This window comes from Diabrotica virgifera, chromosome 2 (genome assembly GCF_917563875.1).
Source record: "Diabrotica virgifera virgifera chromosome 2, PGI_DIABVI_V3a".
NCBI lineage: Eukaryota > Metazoa > Arthropoda > Insecta > Coleoptera > Chrysomelidae > Diabrotica > Diabrotica virgifera.
This window is the reverse complement of record NC_065444.1, coordinates 96,693,628-96,716,537: the sequence shown is the minus strand read 5'-3', so window position 1 is coordinate 96,716,537 and position 22,910 is coordinate 96,693,628. Positions and strand designations below refer to the sequence as shown.

Below are 22,910 nucleotides of genomic sequence, written 5' to 3'. Positions count from 1 at the left end.
TCAGTTGCCGTAAATTGCTTGATATTTTGTCACCTCGCAATCGACCATTACTGCTCATAATTGAGCAATTTTTTGTTGTCCATGTAAGCGCATATTTAGGAATGGAAGTAATAATGTTATAATACTAAGTACAGTGGAACCTCTATAAGTCGGATTAATCGGGACCGCGGCCGATCCGGGTTAGCCGGAGAATATGGTAAAAATTAATAAAATACATATAAATAATAAAAAAATACACATTATAATTGCAAAAACATGGAATATATTATGCACAGTACATCTAAATTGTTTCACACCAATTGTTAATACATCAAATTGTAATAACACAGTACATCAATTGTTAAATTGGTGTGAAACAATGCAAATATTTGGGAGCTATATTTAGCAAACGAGGAAATAGTGAAGATGAAATACAACACAGGATCAATAAAGGTAGAAGCATCACTAGATCCCTCAATTCAATTTTATGGGACAAAGATATCAGAAAGGAAACAAAGAAAAGAATATATGAAAGTATAATGAAGAGCGCTACAATCTACGGTGCAGAAGTTTGGGACATAAGTGCAAGAAATAAAAAGAAGCTACTTAGTACAGAAATGGACTTCTTGAGGAGAAGTTGTCAGGTTTCCAGATTAGAACATGTAAGAAATGAAACAATTAGAGAACGTATGAAGGTGGAAAAAACTATAATGGACGATATTGAAAAGAGACAGCTGACATGGTTCGGGCACGTTAAAAGAATGAATGAGACTCGCTGGCCGAGAAAAATATTAGAGTGGGTCCCACTGGAGAGAAGAAGAAGGGGACGACCACGGAGAAGCTGGAGGGACAATATTCAGGACGCAATGGATTCGAGGCAATTAGATGAAGATACGTGTTACGATAGAAAAAATTGGAAGCTGGGTATGGAGAGGCGGCGACAGCCGTAGAAATCCATTATATATATACATCTAAATTACGTACAGTTGTATACAGTATTGTTTATTTCTTGGTAAAAAACTCAGTCAAAGTGAAGAAATGTTTGTTTTGTCTGATAAAAATCGGTCCGGGTTAGCCGGACTTCCGGGTTATCGGAGGCCGACTTATCGGGGTTCCACTGTACATGGTTTGACAAATAGCATCGTACAGTGAAATCATTTATAGTTCTAAATTTTGACATCAAAACGTATAAAATAATTTTATCGCCAACCGTCACTAAAGTCATTCATTATTGTACTCATTTGCCCTCATTTGCGGCAGTAAAGTAACACTTTATTGTACTGAAAGAAGAATTTTACTTTACCTGCCGCGATTAAGCGGTCGATGGCAGTAATCGATTATTTATTTGAGTGAACTTAAAATTTGTTTACGTTAATTATTAAAAATATTGTACAACATTTACGTTATTATTAATTAAATTTATGTCAGAAAGTGAAATTCTGTAGAATTTTGCAATTATATTCATAAAACATAAATCGAAATTTTACAGATTTAGTAATTAGGTACTTATTCAATATTGATTACTTGAACAACTATCGATTAAATATCGAAATCGGCCATCATGTAAACTGTCATCGTCATTACTGTCATACGAAATTTTTATTTCGTCTAAAATTAATAAAATTCTTAAATCTTTTAAGTTTTGTATTAATGCAAATATATTATGAAATGGTGTTTTTGTTAATTCGATATAGGACGGTGACCGATATTAATGATAATTTGTTAGCAAATATATTTATTTAGATTTTCTACTATTCATCAAGGGAAAAGCAACTGCGCTGCGAAGGCTACACTTCATAAACAATAACGTAACTATTAACGGTATTTTTTTTTGTATTTTATTTTAAGTGTTAAAATTGGTTTAATATATAAATAAAAATACGATTAAACTGTTTAAAATATATTTATTTCGTTGAAATTATAATAATAGAAGTATAACGTCTTACGTGCGTAACAAGTACACACACTCTTCTTTCATTAGGATGTAATTAAGTAAGTGTTAACGTTTTTTATGATTGGCGATAAAATTTTGTATGCACCACGTCAGTAAAGATTCTTTATCGAACTCGTCTGTTATTCGCCTCGCTCGCTAACGCTCGCTCTGCTCATAATATCAGACTCGTTCGATAAAGAGTAACTTTACTGACTTGGTACATAAATAACTATTATCGCCAACCGTCACTAAAGTCATTCATTATTGTACTCACTTGACGCCATTTGCGGCAATAAAGTAACACTTTATTGTACTGAAAGAAGAAGGCTGTGGCGAAGGTGAGACGTGTTGGAACGGATTTTGACACTATCCTAAGTACTGGTTATTTGTTTGAAGGCTCTGGTCATTTGTTTAAAATAGGCCAAAAAATAAATATAAAAACAACAATTGGTTTCTTGTCATTTGTTTGTTTGCCACTTTGTCTCATTTTTCTGTATTTTAACCAGAAATAGTGATTTATTTTTCTTAATTAATTTGAAAAATATATATAGTTACCTATATAGTTGAAACATTGTGCATAGGAATACGTAATACCTATTTATATTTATGAGAATACGTAATTGTTTATCCATCCATGCCAGAACCATCAACCATCTTCACAAAACACAAACATCAAGTTCGGTTATAAATAATGCAAACTTGGTACTTCAGAAATCAAAAATACCAAAGTACTGAGGATAAAAATACCCCAATATTTAAATGATAATAAAACAGAACAAAGAAATTCCATGTACATAAACACCAAATAAATCTGTCAAATTAGAATTGTGTGAAATATTATAGATAATTAACGATTGACCAATAATGAGAAATACTTAAAAAAAACAAACAACAAATTAAAAGAAGAATCAATCAAATTAAAGCAAAAATAATCTAATAATTGAAAAGAAGGGTAATAATTTAATAATAATAAAATGTTAACAATAAATAATATAAAAGTGCGGCTGAAAGCACTGAACTAAAATGAGAATTTTTGGAGGTACTGCATAATGCGCCGGTCAGTTTAAACGGTAATAGCTTTTGACCAGGTACTGAAATTACGATTCAGAAACCGTACGTCGGGCGATCCCAAGTTGGGTTAAAACGACAAAGGGACGGTACAAGAACGGTCCATTTTCAATTGGAACGTATTTTATCTATTGCGCAGAAGCGTTACCGTACATTGTACGGTTCTCGATGAGTTGGAACAAACCTAAGGTAAAGTGGTCGATGGCAGTAATCGATTATTTATTTGAATGAACTTAACATTTATTTACTTTATTTATTAAAAAATATTGTACAAAATTTGCGATATTATCAATTAAATTTATGTCAAAAAGTGAAATTCTGTAGTATTTTGTAATTATATTCATATAAAAATATTATCGGTAGAAAAAATATTTTTACGTATTCGAAAAGCTGGTATTTTACTTTACCAATTTAGTAATTACTCAATATTGCTAACTATCGATTAAAAATCAAAAGCGGCCATCTTCAAAAAGTTATCTGTCATCACTGTCATGAAATTATTATTACGTCTAAAATTTCAAAAGTTCTTCAATTATAAATTGCAAGTAAGTGTTAAAACCAATATAAAATTATGTTGGCGATAAAATTTTGTATGCACCACGTCAGTAAAGACTCTTTATCGAACTCGTCTCGCTCGCTACGCTTCGATAAAGAGTCACATTACTGACTTGGTACATAAATAACTATTACTGACGATGGCATGACAATGTATATTCTATTCGTTGGAAATTCCATGCGTACCACAATTTCTCGATATTTGTCAATAATCGTTTCCCGTTCATTTCTGTTGTTTCAATATCATCAATATAATCTGAATATTAAAGAATTGTCAACAATAATTACAACTTAAAAAATGACTCACCTGGTGCTTCACATAGTAATTCTATGACTTGTCGGTCATCTTTTCCAATTGCGTCGTGAAGAGCTGTATCTCCATAGAGATCAGGACAATTGGGGTCCGCACCTGCTGCCAATAATATCTGTATACATTTTGGAGATTGCTTGTGAGCTGCTATATGTAAAGCTGTACATCCGCTGCGGTTTACTGCATTTACGTTCACATCCATTCCAGATTTCACCAACATTTCTAAAATCTAACAAGGCCATTTATGTAATCTAGTGTATAAATGTCAAATTAAAAACATTCATCGATGATAAATGTTTAATACTTATAACAACATCTGAATAAAATATAACTGGTTTCAAATGCAATGGCGAGAATACCTCGGAACAGTAATTCCAAAAATAACGTCCAGAAATGTTATATTTTTTTAGACCTTGGGCTCCATTTTTCAGAGGTCACAATTTTATTTAAGTGTGGGTACAAGTATAAGATTAAGTTTAAGTTTATGGGGTCGCCATCCTTGTTCTCCGGCAGCCATCTTGAAAAAAAGGGGTGCACATGGTTTTCCTGTTGTATCTCGCAAACTAGCAACCCTGCAGAAATTTTATGACATTATTTCTTTACTTTATTCCTATTACTTTTGTAGCAAAATGGAAAAATAAAAAAATTAACAAAAGTAACTAAAAATTTTTGAACAAATTTTCTTTAGGGCTTTATAACTTCTTTTCTGATCATTTCCAATAAAATAACATCAAGAGGGTCTTTCAATAAATAATTTTAACTACAAATTTGTTTAATTTAATTAATTTTTCTGGGTTTTACAGAGAGACCTAATAGGTATACTTAGCATTGCTCAGTGAGCAAAGTAGTGTAACGCGCGGGCAGTCGATCGGTGGTCCATCTATTCGCGATGTAAGTCACAATGACGACCTCTCGTGGATTTCGGCGAAACTAGTTTCATGGTGTTACTAATGTTGAAACGGTGCCAAAGATACGATCGTTCCACCTATTTTTTTTTTTAATTATCGTTACTTATTTCTTTTTAATTATATCCGATTTTATAAGACCGTATTTATTGAACGCCCCCCGGTATAAGGGAAGTTTTACTTATTAGCCTACTGGTTCCCATTTGAAAACCGTAAATTTTCTCACAGTTCATATCTGAATTAGGATGTGTATATGAATATTTCTTTATATTTTATCTTTGAGGATTCCCATTTCGTTGTGGCAAACGTTAAATGGCGGCATATTTTCAAAGGAACATTAATATTTTCGGCGACGGAGAGTCAAGTGTTTATCTCGATAATGTTAGCATTGGTGTTGGTTTTGTTTGTTTCTAGAATCTCTGTTGGTTCTGCGATTAAAATTCCGTTTGTATCAAGTATGTCCGTTGCTAAGCTGTTGTATTTTCTTTTCGGCAGACACCCCAACTGAACCCAGATCGTTGCTAAGTCTATACGCAGATGACACAGCGATAGCTTTTAGCAGTACCCACCCAGATTTTGCAACAAGACATCTACAAAGAGCTCTTGATGGACTACAAGAATGGTGTGTGCAGTGGAAAATAGCTATCAATCCTGACAAAACACTGGCCGTCATGTACCAAAAAAGAAGAGGCAGGCCAAATGAGGTACTATCCCTATTTGATACCCAAATTGAATGGTCAAATCAAGCCAAACACCTAGGCGTAATGTTGGACAAAAGGCTGACCTTTACAGAACACGTAAAACAAACAATCAACAAAGCTAAAGCCCTTAGGAGTCAACTCTCATCGCTAATAGGTCGAAAGAGTAAACTGAGATTTAAGACAAAGATTAGGATGGCAAATTGTATAATTTTGCCAACACTAACATATGCCTCAGCCGCATGGGGACACACGTGTAATACCAACAAGAAAAAAATACAAACCATCCAAAATCACATGATCAGAGAAGCTCTGAATATACCTAGATATGTCTCATTAATATACGTATTTGGACATACGCAACAAAAGAAAGTCCTGAGAATGATAATCGAAAGAGCACAAGAAATATTTAATAATATCAGGAACCATCCTAGCAGATTATTAAGAGAATTGACTAATTACGACGAAAACCAAAGAACGGTACATAGACGGCCTACACAGCAGTTAGCTGGATATAGAGGAAACCCTTAACAATGAAAAATTGAGATAGCCACATGATATCGAAAGACAAATGTCGCCCTTCAGGCACTAAGTACCCTTCAGGTAGGTCAAATGGACCATAGCCGCGGAATGTGAGCATCGAGGTCACGTACCGACAGACGTGGGCTTGATGGCCACACCTTTCGGGCGCTCAGCCGTCGAGGAGAACAAAATTTATTTTGTCAATTCGCCGGCTGAGTGACCGAGCACACACGGTCTGGACAGCGAGACACCGATTTAGATCGGTGCCTTGATGTCCGGAACACATTTTTTTTAGGACACAAGTCCAAAGTAAAGTAAAAAATTAATTTAGTCATTAATAGGGAGAAAAGCTCTTCTAGCTACCCCTAAAACCAGGTGGCTTAACCACATGAAGTAATACAAAGGATGTCCCATTACCCAGGGCATCCAAAGTAACGTTAAGGTCAACGCCTCCCCATTTGGTATGTCCTTCGATGGGGAGGGGTGGAGGTATAGCTTGGGGGTCAGATAGGTACCACTCTATTACGGGGTGTGACCGGTTTGATCTTCGGACATGTGGGTTCCACTTTTCCATTGGAACATACATGTCCCCTGGGGCTGGGGTTGATACGAGCATGTGTGTGTGTATGTGTATTTTCTTTTATTTGTCATTTCTTTTATCTTCTTGGGCATGTTTTGGTAATCGTATTTCTTTTCGTATGTCCTGTCCCAATCCCTGTTTATAGCTTCTCTGATTTTTGTCCTTATTCTTTTGTGTATTTCTCGATACTGTGGTTCGTTTTTGGTTTTGTACTTCCGTCGCTCTTCCATCATGTCAAGGATATACTCAGTCATCCATTCCCTTTTCTTCACTTTTTCTTGTTTTAATAGCTGCGCACCTGTTGTCTATATAGCCTGCTCAATTTCATCCCATTATTTACTTCAGATATATTCTCTTTATCCTGTTTAATTCTTTGTGTAGGGATTCTTGCACTTTTTCTCTAATATTAGGATTAGAGAGTTTCCTAATGTCTATTAGGTCTGGATCCGCGTATGAAAAAAAAGTTGATTAATAGCAAGCTGAAAATTGTTAATAGCTTAAGGGTGTCTAGTCGGATAAACTTTGATATATGGGAACACTGGAACAGGGGCAGTTTTAATTATGGAACAGGTTAAAAATTTGGAACGGTCAGACCACGAAAACGGCACATGTATTTTGTCCGACAGAACAGACTTAAGCTCTCCGAACAGAGATTAAACTCTCTTGCAAAAATCAGACTGCTATTTATCACCAAATGGGCGTTTTAATGAGTGGAACATGCAGAATATGTCAAATGACAGGAATTATGACAGGTGATAAATAGCAGTCAGATTTTTGCATGAGAGTTTAATTTTTGTTCGGAGAGTTTAAGTCTATTCTGCCGGACAAAATAAATGTGCCGTTTTCGTGGTCTGACCGTTCCAAATTTTTAACCTGTTCCACAATTAAAACTGCCCCTGTTCCAGTGTTCCCATATATCAAAGTTTATCCGACTAGACACCCTTAAGCTATTAACAAATTTTCAGCTTGCTATTAATCAACTTTTTTTTCATACGCGGGATCCAGACCTATATTCTCTCACTTAAAGCTTTTTTCTTGACACGCTTCAGTTTTACTTCGAGCTTGCATACAACTGGATTATGGTCTGTTGACACATCGACTTCTGGATATGTTTTGGCAGATTTGATTGCGAGATAATACTGAGCATGAGGGCAAGATAATACTGAGCACAATTATATATTTAAAAAGTTTTTTACAGCTATTGTTTTTTCATTTTCTTTGATAGTTTAGGCTCCGGTTCAGTATATAATTCAGTATCGGAGGGGCGTCATTGAGAGTAATTCATCTTCGAATTAATTTTCTTCAATTCATTTCGATAGTTCCATGCTGTTATACTGCAGGTTTCTCAGAACAATTGAGGCATACTGCAGAGCAGAGCATTTGAGGTCTGCTTTTAACCTCATATACTTCCACAGTTTCCGTTGTATCTGCAGAAGGGTGCTGTTTTGATTGGTATCCAAATTTTTCAATGCTTTTTCCAGCCTAATCTTTAGGATCGCAGTATTTGACGAGCCATGACCGAAGCTGGTAATAAAATCTGAGACTACGGAAATGAGCTGCATCTTGTGTTGTAGAAAGCGATGATAAGTTAAATGTATTTTTGGTCACTGTCTTGGCGAATGATTTGTACGCCATGCTGTCCGGAGAATCATCTTTATGTTCACCATATAAAGAGACAAAAAAACGTTCGCTAACAATAGTGAGCAAAGATGGCTCGACTTTCTTACTGGTTCTGAAGGCAATTAGGGGAGTAAGACGGTTCTTTTAGCATTTGTCGCTATTTTCCGCATTCATATCAGCACGAAAATCTCCCGACTTGGAAATTGATGTAAAAATAAAAAGACCATTCAGTATGAAACCCATTTTCAGTATAACCGACCTACTTCCTTTTGATGAATTAGATGAGAAAATGCAAAAATAAAATATGCGAAAAAACAAAAGGTACAAAAAAGATCTTACCCTAAAAGGTGTCCGGAACACATATAGAATCGTCGTTCATATCTTGATACCAAACACGAAAATAAAAATAAATGAAAAGGGTGGATGCTTTTATACACACAAAACATTGTCTGTCCAAAGTACCGTTTTTGAATTTTGACCGAAATATTCTTGGACGACCCTTATAGCCCGATCAAAGAACAATTTGACTCCAAAAAAAAAATAAAGGAAGGATGAAAATTTGGGAATAGGTAGTTGAAATTGTCTGGTATTATATAAGAAAAAGTTTACAATTCTACATCCCCTCCATTTTTCAAAAATGTAGGGGAATAGAAAAATGGAGGGGAATACTCCCTCTCGAAGGTGAAAAATATACATTCAAAATAAGTCCGGAATTGGATAAAATGACCAATTCTAAGCAACTTTTGTTCTATAGAGTTTTTTCCGTAAGTCAATACTTTTCGATTTATTTGCAAGTGAATATGTTCATTTTTAACAGAAAAAAATATGTTTTTGGACGGTTTTTCGGAGATAACTCAAAAAGTAAGTATTTCAGCTAAAAAATATTCTTAGCAAAATATAGCTTATAAAAAACTGAAAAAAATGGTGTGTGCTTGAGGTCTGTAGACCCAGTAGAAGCAGAGTTGTAGCTAATGAAAAGTAGGTTCTTCTTCATCAAATTCCAAATTGAATATTTCAATGTGAAATAACCCAAAAACGGAGCACTTTTCGGGGAAAACTTATTTCAACTTTTTTAAAGTGTTTAAAAAAGGTTTATTTTTGTTTTTTTTAAAAACTTGTAACATTAAAAGTAAGTGATTTACGCTCAAAATATTGTTGGTCCCGTTTATTTTTTGGTAAAAAAATCGCGAAAATCATCCCCTAGTTAGCATCACAGATAAATTTTATCATTACCATTTCACAAGTTACTTTGCGTATGTATTATTTATATGATTTGTAAGTTTCATCGGTTCAAAGTGCTTATTTTTGAAAAAGCTGTAGTTAAAGTGGCTTGAACGAGTAACTAATCACGAGTTTAGGCAAATTTTGAACAGCCATAGCATAACCAATTTTTGTCTAACACGAAAACAAAAATAAAAAATATTCAGAAAAGTAAAACATACATTTTATTACTCTTTAAGATTTTTGGTATTACTAATAATTTTTAAGTTATTTCCATGAACAATTCCATTTTTTTTTCAAAATAAAAAAAAATGTTTTATTTTAAACACAATTTTTTTCAAAAATGAGTACTTTGAACCACTGAAACTTATAGATAATATAAATAATACATAAGTCAAGTAACTTGTGAAGCGGTAACGATTAATTTTATTTGGGAAGTTAATTAGGGGGTGATTTTCGCGATTTTTGTATCAAAAAAATAAAAGGGACCAACAATATTTTGAGCGTAACTCACTTATTTTTAATGTTAGAAATTTTTTTAAAAAACAAAAATAAACCTTGTTTTAAACACTTTAAAAAAGTTATAATGAATTTTCCCCGAAAAGTGCTCTGTTTTTTGGTTATTTTACATTGAAATATTCGATTTGGAATTTGACGAAGAAGAACCTACTTTTCATTAGCTACAACTCTGCTTCTACTGGGCCTGCAGACCTCAAGCGTACACCATTTTTTTCAATTTTTTATAAGCTATATTTTCACTAATAATATTTTCTTCGCTAGAATACTTACTTTTTGAGTTATCTAAGAAAACCCGTCCAAAAACATGTTTTTTTTTTGTTAAAAATGAACATATTCACTCGCAAATAACTCGAAAAATATTGACTTAGTGAAAAAACTCTATAGAACAAAAGTTGCTTAGAATTAGTCATTTTACCGAATTCCCGGCCTATTTTGAACATATATTTTTTCACTACCGAGAAAATATTTTTCACCCCGTATTTCCCAATTTTTGTAAAATGGAGGGGATGTAGAATCGTAAACTTTTTCTTATATAATAATACACAATTTCAACTACATATTCCCAAACTTTCATCCTTCCTTTATTTTTTTAAAGGTTTTCGTAAAATTTTGTGTTCCCTGATCGGGTTATTAACGGTATCCTTTAAAATAGATTATTTAGAATATTGGTTTTTCTACACATTACAGACTCACACCAACATTCTCTGAAATTGCTCTCATTGAAATTCGACGATTTTCATTTCATTCGTCTCTCTCTTCAACTTTGAAATTTTCGACACTATTCCTTGAAGCTGGATACACAAAACATGATACTAAATATTGTCTCAAAAAATGAAAATAAAAAAAGTTTTAACCATACTTACCTCTGGCTGATTTCCAAACGCTGCATAATGCAAACAAGTATCTCCCTCATTATCAACAACGTTAACAGAAGCTCCATGTTTTAAGAGCAATCCGACAATGTGTACGTGGCCCTGATGCGCAGCCACTTGCCCAGCAGTCTTTCCACTACTTCCAGCATCCATGGCTTCTCGAGGAACAGTCTCTAGAAGTTTTTGAACTGCCTCTGAATGACCTTGCGCCGCCGCTCTAACTAGCTTATCTGCCAAATCATTGCCAGGGATGTCCGCTTGATTAGCGGGCGAGGTCCATACTAAAAAGTAAATTTACTGTGTTACAGTATTTGGGCCTGGTTACTAGCCTATTACTGAGCTTGGAATCGAAGCTATTCGTTTCTTGATAACAATTGTAAATCATTTCCTTCAAAATCGCAGAGAAAATGAATATTAGTTACCAAGCTCGGCAGCACGAGCAATATTTAGCCGTGATTCCATTTCAGAAAAAGCTGAATCAATAATACGTGCAAATATGAACCGATATTTAACCATTTAACATTTAAACTGGCTATATGTCTAAATTAGTTATGTATTGGGAGGTTATAGTCTAATGTGTGACTGCACGCTACCGCCTGTTCTCTAATGACGTGCAGTCAGTTACTGTTGCGATGAGCGAGAGAGTAGTGCCCTGTTCGGTTACGCAACGCATTGTCATCAAATTCTTTACAAAAGAAAATGTTGGTCCCGCTGAAATTTGGCGAAGATTAAAAAGTCAATATGGGGAATCAACACTGTCCAGTCCACAAGTGAAATTTTGGCATAGACAGGTTCGTAAAGGATGAGATGCCGTGCAAAACAAAAGTCATCAACAACGTCCAAAAACAAGCACGTTTCAGGAAAATATTGATGCCATTCGTGACCTTATTGCGACAGATCGTAGACTAACCATACCACAAATTCAACAACCATTAGGAATAAGCTATGGTTGTGTCCAATCAATCATCAGAACAAAACTTGGGTTTCGAAAAATTTCGGCAAGGTGGGTTCCAAGGCTTCCGAACGAAGTTCAACAACTTCCAGTTACGCAATTCCTCAAAGACTGCTGACGCATTACGAAGCAGAAGGAATTGCATTTTTACAGTGTATAGCGACATGCGATGAGGCTTGGGTACATCACTGTACACCTGAGTTTAAAAGAGCAAGTAAAGAGTGGAGAAAAAAAAAAGTGAAAATTGTCCGATAAAGGCAAAAACTCGTTTGTCTGTAGGCAAAGTTGTAGTGACAATGTTTTGAGATTATCGTGGCGTTTTGTTGCTGGATTTTCTTCATGAGAGAAGAACCATTAATACGGCTTATTAATGTAATCTTTTGGACCGTATTCGAGCTGCCTATAGGTCAAAAAGATGGGGATGTCCTATACGAGATGTGTTGCTCTTGCATGACAACGCCCGACAGCATACAACTGCCCTAACACAAGAAAAAGTAGCAGATATGCATTGGACTGTCATTGAACATCCTGCATACAGTCCTGATCTTTCACCATGTGATTACCTCATGTTCGGTCCATTAAAAGATGCACTAGGCGGAGCGCCCTTTGATAATGATAATCAAATGGTTGGGTAATGATAATCAAATTGGTTAGATACCCGCCCTCATTCTATTTATGAAAACATAATGCAGAAACTTCCTAGCCGCTGGGAAAAATGTATACAGAAGGAAGGAACATATATAGAAAAATGAAGTATTGTTTAATTGGAATTTATAGGGATAAAAGGCAGATTTCGAGCATATAGTTTAATCAAATCTTGCCCAAGTATACTTTCGCTAACTTAGCATCATCAGGGGCATTTCGTCAAAAGAGGAAGATATCCCAGCAAAATGTAGATAACATTTGTATGGCAAGAACGTAATTCAAAGAATTTTGCAACTAATAAATAACATTAAACACACACTGGACGAAGGACAAACAGATCAAAAATTAATTAAAATTTGCCAAGATGTAGTATCCGGCAAATTTTAATTAATTTTTGATCTGTTTGTCCTTCGTCCAGTGTGTGTTTAATGTTATTAATTTATTAGTTGCAAAATTCTTTGAATTACGTTCTTGCCATACAAATGTTATCTAAATTTTGCTGGGATATCTTCTGACGAAATGCCCCTGATGATGCTAAGTTAGCGAAAGTATACTTGGGCAAGATTTGATTAAACTATATGCTCGAAATCTGCCTTTTATCCCTATAAATTCCACATATTCGAGCATTAAACCTACATACTTCATTTTATTGTTTAATTGTTGTGATAGAGGGCGTCAGTAAATCACACGGGGAGAAACCTTGTCATCAGGTCCTTGAAACCTTGAAATCAGGTCTTAAAACGTTAATAAAATTATTTTTTCAAGTTAAATTGTGGCTTATTTCCCAATTAGAGTAGTTAATGAAAAATATGTGTTCAATATTTTTCAAAAATCTATCGCATGATATCAAACACGACTCGTCACGGAGAGTGGTGGGGTAACTTTAAAATTTTAAATAGAAACCTCGCGATATTTCGCGAAATGAACATCAGAAGAAAAAGTGAAAAATAGGTGTTCCAATATTTTTTAAAAATCTGTCGAATGACACTAAACACGACACCCACAGAGGTGGGGTGGGGGTTACTTTAAAATCTTAAATAGGAGCCCCCATTTTTTATTGCAGATTTGGATTCCTTACGTAAAAATAAGTAACTTTTATTTAAGACATTTTTTCGAATTACGGATAGATGGTGCTATAATTGGAAAAAACGATTTGTAGAAATGAAAAATTAAATTAAAAAATGGAAAATCCCCACTAAAATGAAAAACTTAACTTTTTTGGTTTTATGACCTAATCTTCATAACCCAATCGGTCCCCATAACGCTTTAGTAACTTCAAATTTATCATCCTTGCCTCCCCCACTATTGTAATAATTATCAATCAATCAAAAGTTATTAGCAAAGGTCGGTTCATATTTTATTCACCTCTTGTAATTGGCGTTACTGTGTAATTGATAACGCCAATTGCCGTACAATTTACTCAATAATGAATCCAAAACTGAATACACTATGATGCAAAACGAGAGCACCAAAGAACGAGATTTTCAATAAATGTCAATTAAAACCACTTACTTGACGGTTCTTGTCTCGGATTTTTGACAGGGTGCATTGTGTTTGCCAACTCAGCAGCACTTCCCGGTACTATTTTGACACATTGTGGATGTAAAGTCCATGCATGGTCGTCCATCTGCACTCGAAGATCACCATCTGAATATACTTTTAAAACTCTTCCGCGCTTCCCAAGACACTGAAAAGTGTGTGACCAAATTAAATATAACGGTCGACAATATTGACTTTTACAAAAGTTTACGAATTGAAATGAGTTACTTGCACAATCCGGTCAAACAAATACAATTATACTTCTTTAGGCGCGAGGGTGAAATTTTATTATTCTGGGCGCATGCGCACACAGACAGTATGTAGTTCGTTGCTAATCTTTTAAGTTATGTATGTATCAGCGCAAATAAGTCATTAAAAGAATATATTAGTGTTTTTAGTAAATGTATTATTTATTAATAACCGTCTGGCCGATGGTAATAAGAAACTGGCCGTCAACCAGGAGGTGCATCTGTTATATGTGGACTTAAGAAAAGCGTATGATAGCATCCCACAAAACAAACTATGGGAAGCATTAGAGAAAACCAATATAAGCGCAAATTTAATAACAGCGACGAAACAATTGTATACCAAAACTGCATCAAGGGTGAAAGTTGGAAGCAGGCTATCGAGAGGATTCCAAATTAGCAAAGGCCTAAAACAAGGGTGCTGCCTTTCACCGACATTATTTAAGATCTTCCTCGAACAAACTCTAAAACTTTGGAAACGCAAATGCAAGAACATGGGATTACCGATCAGCAACAATACAATATACACTTTGTCATTTGCAGACGACCAACTTGTACTAGCGCAAGACTACGATGATATAGAATATATGACAAGGAAATTAATAGAGGAGTACAAAAAAGGTGGTTTGGAAATAAACATAAAGAAGACCGAATATATGTGTATCGGTGGGACACAGCAGGACCTTACACTGGGGAATGGCGAAATTATTAAACATTGCGACGCATATAAATACCTTGGTATGACCATCACACAAGAAGGAAGCGTAGACCGGACGATAGAAGAAAGAAACAACCAGGGAAGAAAAGCAATTACCCTTCTCAATAGCATCCTCTGGGACCAGTCAATATCAAACAACAACAAACATAGAATATACAATACAATTGTTAAGAGTATAATCACTTACAGCAGTGAAGTATGGCAAATAAAAGAAAGATACAAGAGAAAACTTGAAGCAACAGAAATGGATTTCTGGAGGCGCTCAGCAGGAAAATCAAGATTAGAAAGGGTAACCAACAACAGAATTAGGGAAATAATGAATGTGAAACACACAATAGTAGATGACATTAGTACCAAACAGCTTAGATGGTATGGACACGTACAAAGAATGTCCGAAGAACGACTCCCGAAACAAATCCTAACGTGGACCCCTCATGGTAGACGAAAAAGAGGAAGACCCCGCCTGAGTTGGAGAGAAGGCATAAATCGAGAAATGAGAGAAAGAGAATTGGATGAAGGCCTTTGGATGGACCGAAGTGAATGGCGACTAGGCATCGGAAGACGTAGGAGAACGTTTTAAAACCGATATATATATATATATATATATATATATATATATATATATATTATTTATTATAATTTTTGTGTCTTTGGATTTGTCTTCCTCGGGAGTAAGACAAAGTATCTATTAGAACATTTTTATCCTTCACTTGATCTATTTGTCACCGTGATGTGTAATTATATCCGAGAAGTCACCTACACAGGGCTTGATAGCTTCGTTGGTAGAGCATTCTTCGTTGGTTTAAAGTAGATAGGTATATTGATTTCGTTGAAATCATAATATGAAGTTATATTATATTATAATAGAAGTATAACTTCTTACGTGCGTACAAAGTACACACACATTCTTTTTTTATAATTTTTGGTATTGTTTTAATAAAAATTTTTTGAAAGTGGTAGGTAAGTATTAAAGTTAGTTTAATATTTAAATAAATACAAATAAACTGTGAAGTATACTTATTTCGTTGAAATTATATAATAGAAGTATAACTTCTTACGTGCGTACAAAGTACACACACATTATTTTTTTTTCAACAGAAGATTTCGGTGGTATCCATCTTCCTCATTTCTGGTTGTCTTAGTATCCAAGAGTTGCATCCGTAAATATGTTACTATTAAGAATATTAAAGAGTTGACCAATCTTATTTTTAGGGTTAATGAAGTTTAGATATCTTTCCATATTTTTGTCATCTTCCCCATGACGATATTTACTAGATCACTATGTTTCATCTTCTCCTGCAGTGTCCCTGTATTTGTGATCAATGTGCCTTATACAAGTATGAGTTTACAACATCAAACGGGTCAATTTTGGATACGTGTGGATGATTGCCTTGTTGCCTGTCCACTACCATGATTTGTGTTTTTGATATGTTTAACTCTATAACAAATATTTGTTTCCACGAGGAAAATAAACTTCCTGTAGCTGGCTGTATACCATAAATCACAAAAATACTAGATTTGTTGTAAAAGGTATATTTTAAAAATATCCTAAATAAGTGTCACATTAAAACAAAACGTTTTCGGATTAAGAAATCCATCATCAGTGTTTCTAAAAGCCAAAAAATAGCATGCCTGAGCCACCAAAATGTGAACAATTATGTTATGTTACATGTTAATATAATAGTTTAGGGATGTTGCAGATATGCCTGAATATTACCCAGGGCAACACAGGACTCTTCCCACGTGGTTGGAATTTTTTGGAGAATTAAACCTCACATATTGGATTTCAATGGCCAACTCCAAAAAATTCCAACCACGTGGGAAGAGTCTTGTGTTGCCCTGGGTAATATCCAGGCATATCTGCAATATCCTTAAACTGTTATAATAACATGTAACATAACATAATTGTTCACATTTAAAGGGTTTTTACTCAAAACATTTTGGTGGCTCAGGCATGCTATTTTTTGGCTTTTAGAAACACTGATGATGGACTTCTTAATCCGAAAACGTTTTGTTTTAATGTGACCCTTATTTAGGGTATTTTTAAAATATACCTTTTACAACAAATCTAGTATTTTTTTAAATATTTGTTTATTGTTTGGAGGGGAATCTTTTTGCTTTTATTTTTAATAATATTAAGGTTTTTAATTAGTAACATCAACTTACCTTTCGCATGATACCTATCCACTCCCCATGACCCTTTTGAAGTTCTTTGACCTTTTCAACGTCAGTTATTAGTGTAACGATGTCTCCTACAGCAAAACTGTCGACTTTTTGCAGAGCAACGGGGTTGAAAGTCCATCTGTTATTACATTCTTCATACTGGACTCTAATGTCCCCTTTATCAGTTACTCTGTGAACCATTCCTATCTTACCCATATACTAAAAGTGATATATACCATTATGGCTACATGGCTAGTATACATGTTTATATAGTGAGCAACAGCAAATAAAAACCTGCGTATATTCTCATTTTCGTACCGTTTAAACTAGAAGAGTGTTGACACCAATCAGGACACGATACTTTGTTAAGAAAATCACCTATCAACCACTTCTCGGCAACATTCGAAAATCATAACCATTAGCTAGGTTGATTCTTACTATCATACGATCTACGATGCTAAAAGACCTTAATACAAAAATGAGGGTGCAAGCTACGTTAAACGAGCAAGTGACTGCAATTAGACACAAATCGGACGAAGAACAAACGATCAAAAAGATTACACAAATAGTTCAAAATGTAAAGGATAAACATTTAAAAGCAGATAAATCAATCAAGAAAAAATCATGGAAGACAGATGAGATCCTAAAACTAACGGACGAAAGAAGAAAAGACAAAAATGGCCACGACAGATATAAAACGATAAATATAACAATAAGAAGGAAAATCAGAAAAGTGAAAGAAAAAGAAACAATAGTAAGATGCGAAGAAATTGAGACTACAGTCAAAGTACGATAGTCACAATGTACATAGGAACGTTAAAGAACTCACAGGTCGACTAAGACAGAGACTGAGAGGATATCTAACTGATTCTGACGAAAACATCATCTTGTACAAACAGAGTTAAAGAAGAACGTGGAAAGAATACCCAGAGAAACTGTTTGAAGAGCAAATATATAACTCCTATGAGCTAAAAGAAGAGGTAACTGTTGGTACGAGAGAGGCTGTTGGAGAGGTTGCTTCTCAGTACAAGAGGCTTTATTCCAGAGATGTAGAGATGTCAATTACAGGGATTAAAGGAGTTCAGCACGCCAAGATGATGTAAATACTAAAAGAAGCTGGAATTAACAAACAAAATCTGAAAATAATTAGAATCCCTTTAGACAACATTAAAATTCAAAATACAAACAATAGTTCATGGCCGTAAAAAAATCGAGTAAAAATATAACTCACCTCAGCCATTCTAGGATTCCATCCTCCATGACCTTGTTGCATGATCTTCAATTGTTCTACAGAAGCGTTGAATCGTACTTTATCTCCCACATTAAATGGACATGGACCAGGCCTACCTGGTTGAACTACTGGATCTACGTTTTGGCCTAAAAATATTTTCTTATAAATACATATGTACATACAAAAATTGAAAATTTTGACAAAATATTTAATTTTAATCTTTGTAATATTTATGTTCGCTAGCATATTTTCCTCTTAAGTTCTATTATAGCTTGTCCAGGCTCTTCTTATCTCTTCATAACCCGTCCGTCAATATTCTTTATTCATCAAAATAATCTCCTTTAGCGGTGATACAATAATTTCAACGCTTTTCTAATTTTTCGATGCCGCACTTGTAAAACTTTGCCTTGAAAATAGGCTTCAGTTTCAGCGATTACTTTCTCATTGGAGCGAAATCCCTTGGAATGGATTTTTTTAGATTGGAAAAAAGTGGTAATTGCTGGGTGCCAGATATGGACTACACGGTTTGTGTGGAAGCCATTCAAAAACCCAACTCGTGCATTTTTGCCATCGTTTTCATCGACTTGTGACGCGGTGCATTGTCTTGGTGAAACAACAATTTTTTCTTGAACAAATGAGATCTTCTTTTATGATTTCGGTTATCAATCGCTCCAATAAACCAATATAGTATTCGCTGTTGATTGTTGCTGTCGCTGATGTTTCAAATAGTCAATGAAAATAATTCCTTGCGGGACCCAAAATACAGATGCCATAATCTTTCCGGCGGTTTGTTGCGTGTTTGATCACTTTAAACGACTTTCTGCGGATGCTGTCCCCTCAGATAATTACCGATTTGATTCCGGAGTGAAGTGAACATGGATCATCGACTATGACATACCGACCCAAAAGCTCTGACTTATTGCGATTAAACATGTCCACACAGCGCCGAGATTCATCAATTCGCTATTGTTTTTGCTCTGGGGTGAGAAAACGGGGCACCCATTTAGAAAACCAGCTCTCCCATACCCAAAATAGTCAAAATTCTACCCTTTGATAGCTTTAGTGTGTCAGTTATCTCTTACAACTTCACATTACGGTTTTCCATAATAATTTTCACCATTTTTTCGAAGTTATCGGGAATACCTGCATCATTTGGTCTTTCGGAGCGCTCAGCATCATTGGTGTCGCTACCATCGCGTTTCAATTCAGCAAACCATCGTTTACTGGTTGTAATCGACGGAGCAGAGTCCTGGTAACATTTTTTGAGCCATTTAAAGTCAGAAGAAACAACTAAAATCTATCCTAAAAACGTAAATTTAATGCTTACCTAGAATAGGAAGATGTTCTGGATAATACTGACCACCGGAGGCAGCTTCTACAAATTTTATATCACAATTGCCCTTATGACCTATTCTATATACATTTGTTGAACCGGAATACCATCGGACGTTAGCTACTGACCTACTACTTTCGTTGTCCCATCCTCGTATGTCCAAAACAACACCAACATTACCTGAAAATAGGCAAATTACTTATCATTTATTTATACAATGGTCTAGCTAGGTAGCTCACACGTCAGTGCATTCATCTTTGGTGCCGAATCATATGGGTTTGATTTCTACAAAATCAAAAAGTATTGTCAAAACGGTTGTTCCGTCCCTCCACACACACTTTTTTTTTAAATATGTTTTATTATTTTTTTATATTTATTTTAATTACAGTATGTGTATGTCTGCACTATATTACTTAACCTAATACGGTCGTGTAGACACCGCCCTAATATTCTTAAGGGATACGTATAAGAAACATATTCGGTCTGCATAGACACATTCAGTATTCGTCTAACAACCGCGAGAGTAGCACTTAATTTTTTACATAACCCACCACCACAGTGTAATTCGATAAGGTCCAACCACAAGATACAGTCCAGCGCGTTTGAGAGAAAAAAGAGGCAGAAGTCATCAAAGGTAGCGTAAAATCATAATTATTTATATACACACACGCTATACAAATAATTGATAAATTCGTATTTTAACTTATTCGTCATAAAATACAGGGTGTTAGTAAATAAGTATGAAAAATTTTAAGGGCTAATTCTACATGAAAAATTAATACCAGTTTGCTCTATAAATATATGTCCGCAAATGCTTAGTTTCGGAGATACGGGGTGTTGAAATTTTTATTTCAAACTGCCAATTTATTTATTGCTCTAAGACCAGTTGAGCTATGAAAATGAAATTTGGTGAGATTTAGGAGGTAGTTATTACGAATTTTTTGACATACAATTTAGAATTTTGTATTCATCATTGGCGCGCCTTAGGGCAATGGTCTGAATTTTTTTAAAGAAAAAATTAGTACGCCACTGAGATATTTCGAATTAAAAATTATTTTTAAATTCCACGTCTAATTTATGATAAAAAACCTTTCTTACCTTTTTTTCATATGATGCACCGTTTTTATGCAGAAAAATAAAACATCTTGGCGCGTATTTTTCATTTCTTAATACATCATCAAGAACTATCCAATATAATAATACTAAACTAGAACAATAACAGAAAATATTACTAATGAGATTTCAACTAGGTGCAAAGCTGCAAGAAATGTTTAAAATGATCTCCTTTACAGATAACAGAAGAATTTTATATTCATCATTGGCGCGCCTACGGGCAATGGTCTGAATTATTTTAAAGAAAAAAATAGTACGCCACTGAGATATGTCAAACTAAAAATCATTTTTTAATTCCTCGTTCAATTTACGACAAAAAAAATCTTTCTTTCCTTTTTTTCATACGAGGCGCCGTTTTTATACAAAAAAATAAAACATCTTAACGCTTACTAAGTATTTAAGGTAGTTTCCATATGCATAGAAACTTAGTTCAAATACTTTGTAAACGTTAAGATGTTTAATTTTTTTGCATAAAACGGCGCCGCATATGAAAAAAAGGCAAGAAAGATTTTTTGTCGTCAATTGAACGAGGAATTCAAAAATGATTTTTAGTTTGACATGTCTCAGTGGTGTACTATTTTTTCCTTAAAAAAATTCAGACCATTACCCGTACGCGCGCCAATGATGAATATAAAATTCTTCTGTTACCTGTAAAGGAGATCATTTTAAACATTTCTTGCAGCTTTGCACCTAGTTGAAATGGTATTAGTAATATTTTCTGTTATTGTTCTAGTTTAGTATTATTAAAAATACTTAAAATACTTAAAAATACAAATGAAAAAAGGCAAGAAAGGTTTTTTATCATAAATTAGACGTGGAATTTAAAAATAATTTCTAATTCGAAATATCTCAGTGGCGTACTATTTTTTTCTTTAAAATAATTCAGACCATTGCCCGTAGGCGCGCCCATGATGAATACAAAATTCTTAATTGTATGTCATAAAATTCGTAATAACTACCTCCTAAAACTCACCAAATTTCATTTTCATAGCTCAACTCAACTGGTCTTAGAGCAATAAATAAATTGGCAGTTTGAAATAAAACTTTCAACACCCCGTATCTCCGAAACTAAGCATTTGCGGACATATGTTTATACAGCAAACTGGCATTAATTTTTCATGTAGAATTAGCCCTTAAAATTTTTCATACTTATTTATCAACACCCTGTATAAAACCAGCCAGTTAAATACACATTTAACAGATGTAAACTACTATAATTGATAAATTACATTTGTACTTATGAGCTTCATAGCTCAAAAATTAGCTCAACCATATACGCCTTAAAAATACAGTTAAATTGTATCACGTGGCTTTAACAATTTGATTCCCACTGTACTACGGGCCCTAAGAACTAAATGTTCGGACAAACGAAAATTGATTGAATACGTTCATCTTTTACAACTTTACTTATTGAATTAAAGTACGAGATAAACAATAACAGTCTATAATAAAAATAATAAAATATTGAACTGTCTTGGTTTCTACAAAATTTAAATTGCAGTGTTGGTGGAAAAATAACGAAAATATTGGATAATATCATGGCAGCTAAATGTTAGGAATTATTTTAATACCGCCTATAAAATAAATAATTTTAACATTGAGAGCCCCCGCAAACTGCAGACTTTTTATCGGCCGATAGTTTGGTCGGGTTGGGCTGTTAGTGCGCATACCGAGCCAACTAAAGAGTCGGGTTGGTGAAGGGGGCGCAGACTAGCAACAACTGTCGATCAACTATTCTCGAACGATTTAATAAAGTTCGTATTTGACTGTTGAAGTGAGTGGTTGCATAATGAAAAAATTGTCCAGAAATGTGATTATTTATGTGACTCTTTCAAACTTTTTTTATAAAGCGCAGGTCTTTGCTCGACTTGTTCTATTAATTTCACAACGCAGTTTTCTACAATCAACGATTGTGAATTAGACGCCATTTTCTCTCAAAAATATCCAAAAATATTCGCACAGCACCAGTATCTTACACCAAAGCTGGGAGCAAACTGAACTAATGATAGCTACTAACTAAATGACTGAATCTAGAATTTTCAACTACTTTTTAACCCCTTCCAAATTTTAGGTAATTAATCTGGAAATACCAAGCAGTAATTTACAAAAGTAACCCTAAACCGGTGCTGCAAAAGGTATAATTGGTTGCAAAGGTATAATTGCATAATGCATCGTTAGATTTTCGATAC

General features: G+C 34.5%; 1 protein-coding gene across 2 annotated transcripts in view; it reads right to left on the bottom strand.

The window, feature by feature from the left end:
• The window catches only part of LOC114326392 (E3 ubiquitin-protein ligase MIB2), a 101,832-nt gene that overhangs the window by 43,202 nt on the left and 35,720 nt on the right, over positions 1-22,910 (bottom strand). For both annotated transcript variants that reach the window (XR_007696125.1, XM_028274752.2), the window contains exons 5-10: positions 19,603-19,788; positions 18,276-18,421; positions 17,048-17,263; positions 13,892-14,066; positions 10,774-11,063; positions 3,843-4,074 (exon numbers count right to left, since the gene is read on the bottom strand). Coding sequence is in view for 1 of the 2 variants with exons in the window: in XM_028274752.2 (XP_028130553.1) it covers positions 3,843-4,074; positions 10,774-11,063; positions 13,892-14,066; positions 17,048-17,263; positions 18,276-18,421; positions 19,603-19,788 (1,245 nt within the window). In the remaining variant the exon portion in view is untranslated. The remainder of the gene's footprint in view (positions 1-3,842; positions 4,075-10,773; positions 11,064-13,891; positions 14,067-17,047; positions 17,264-18,275; positions 18,422-19,602; positions 19,789-22,910) is intronic.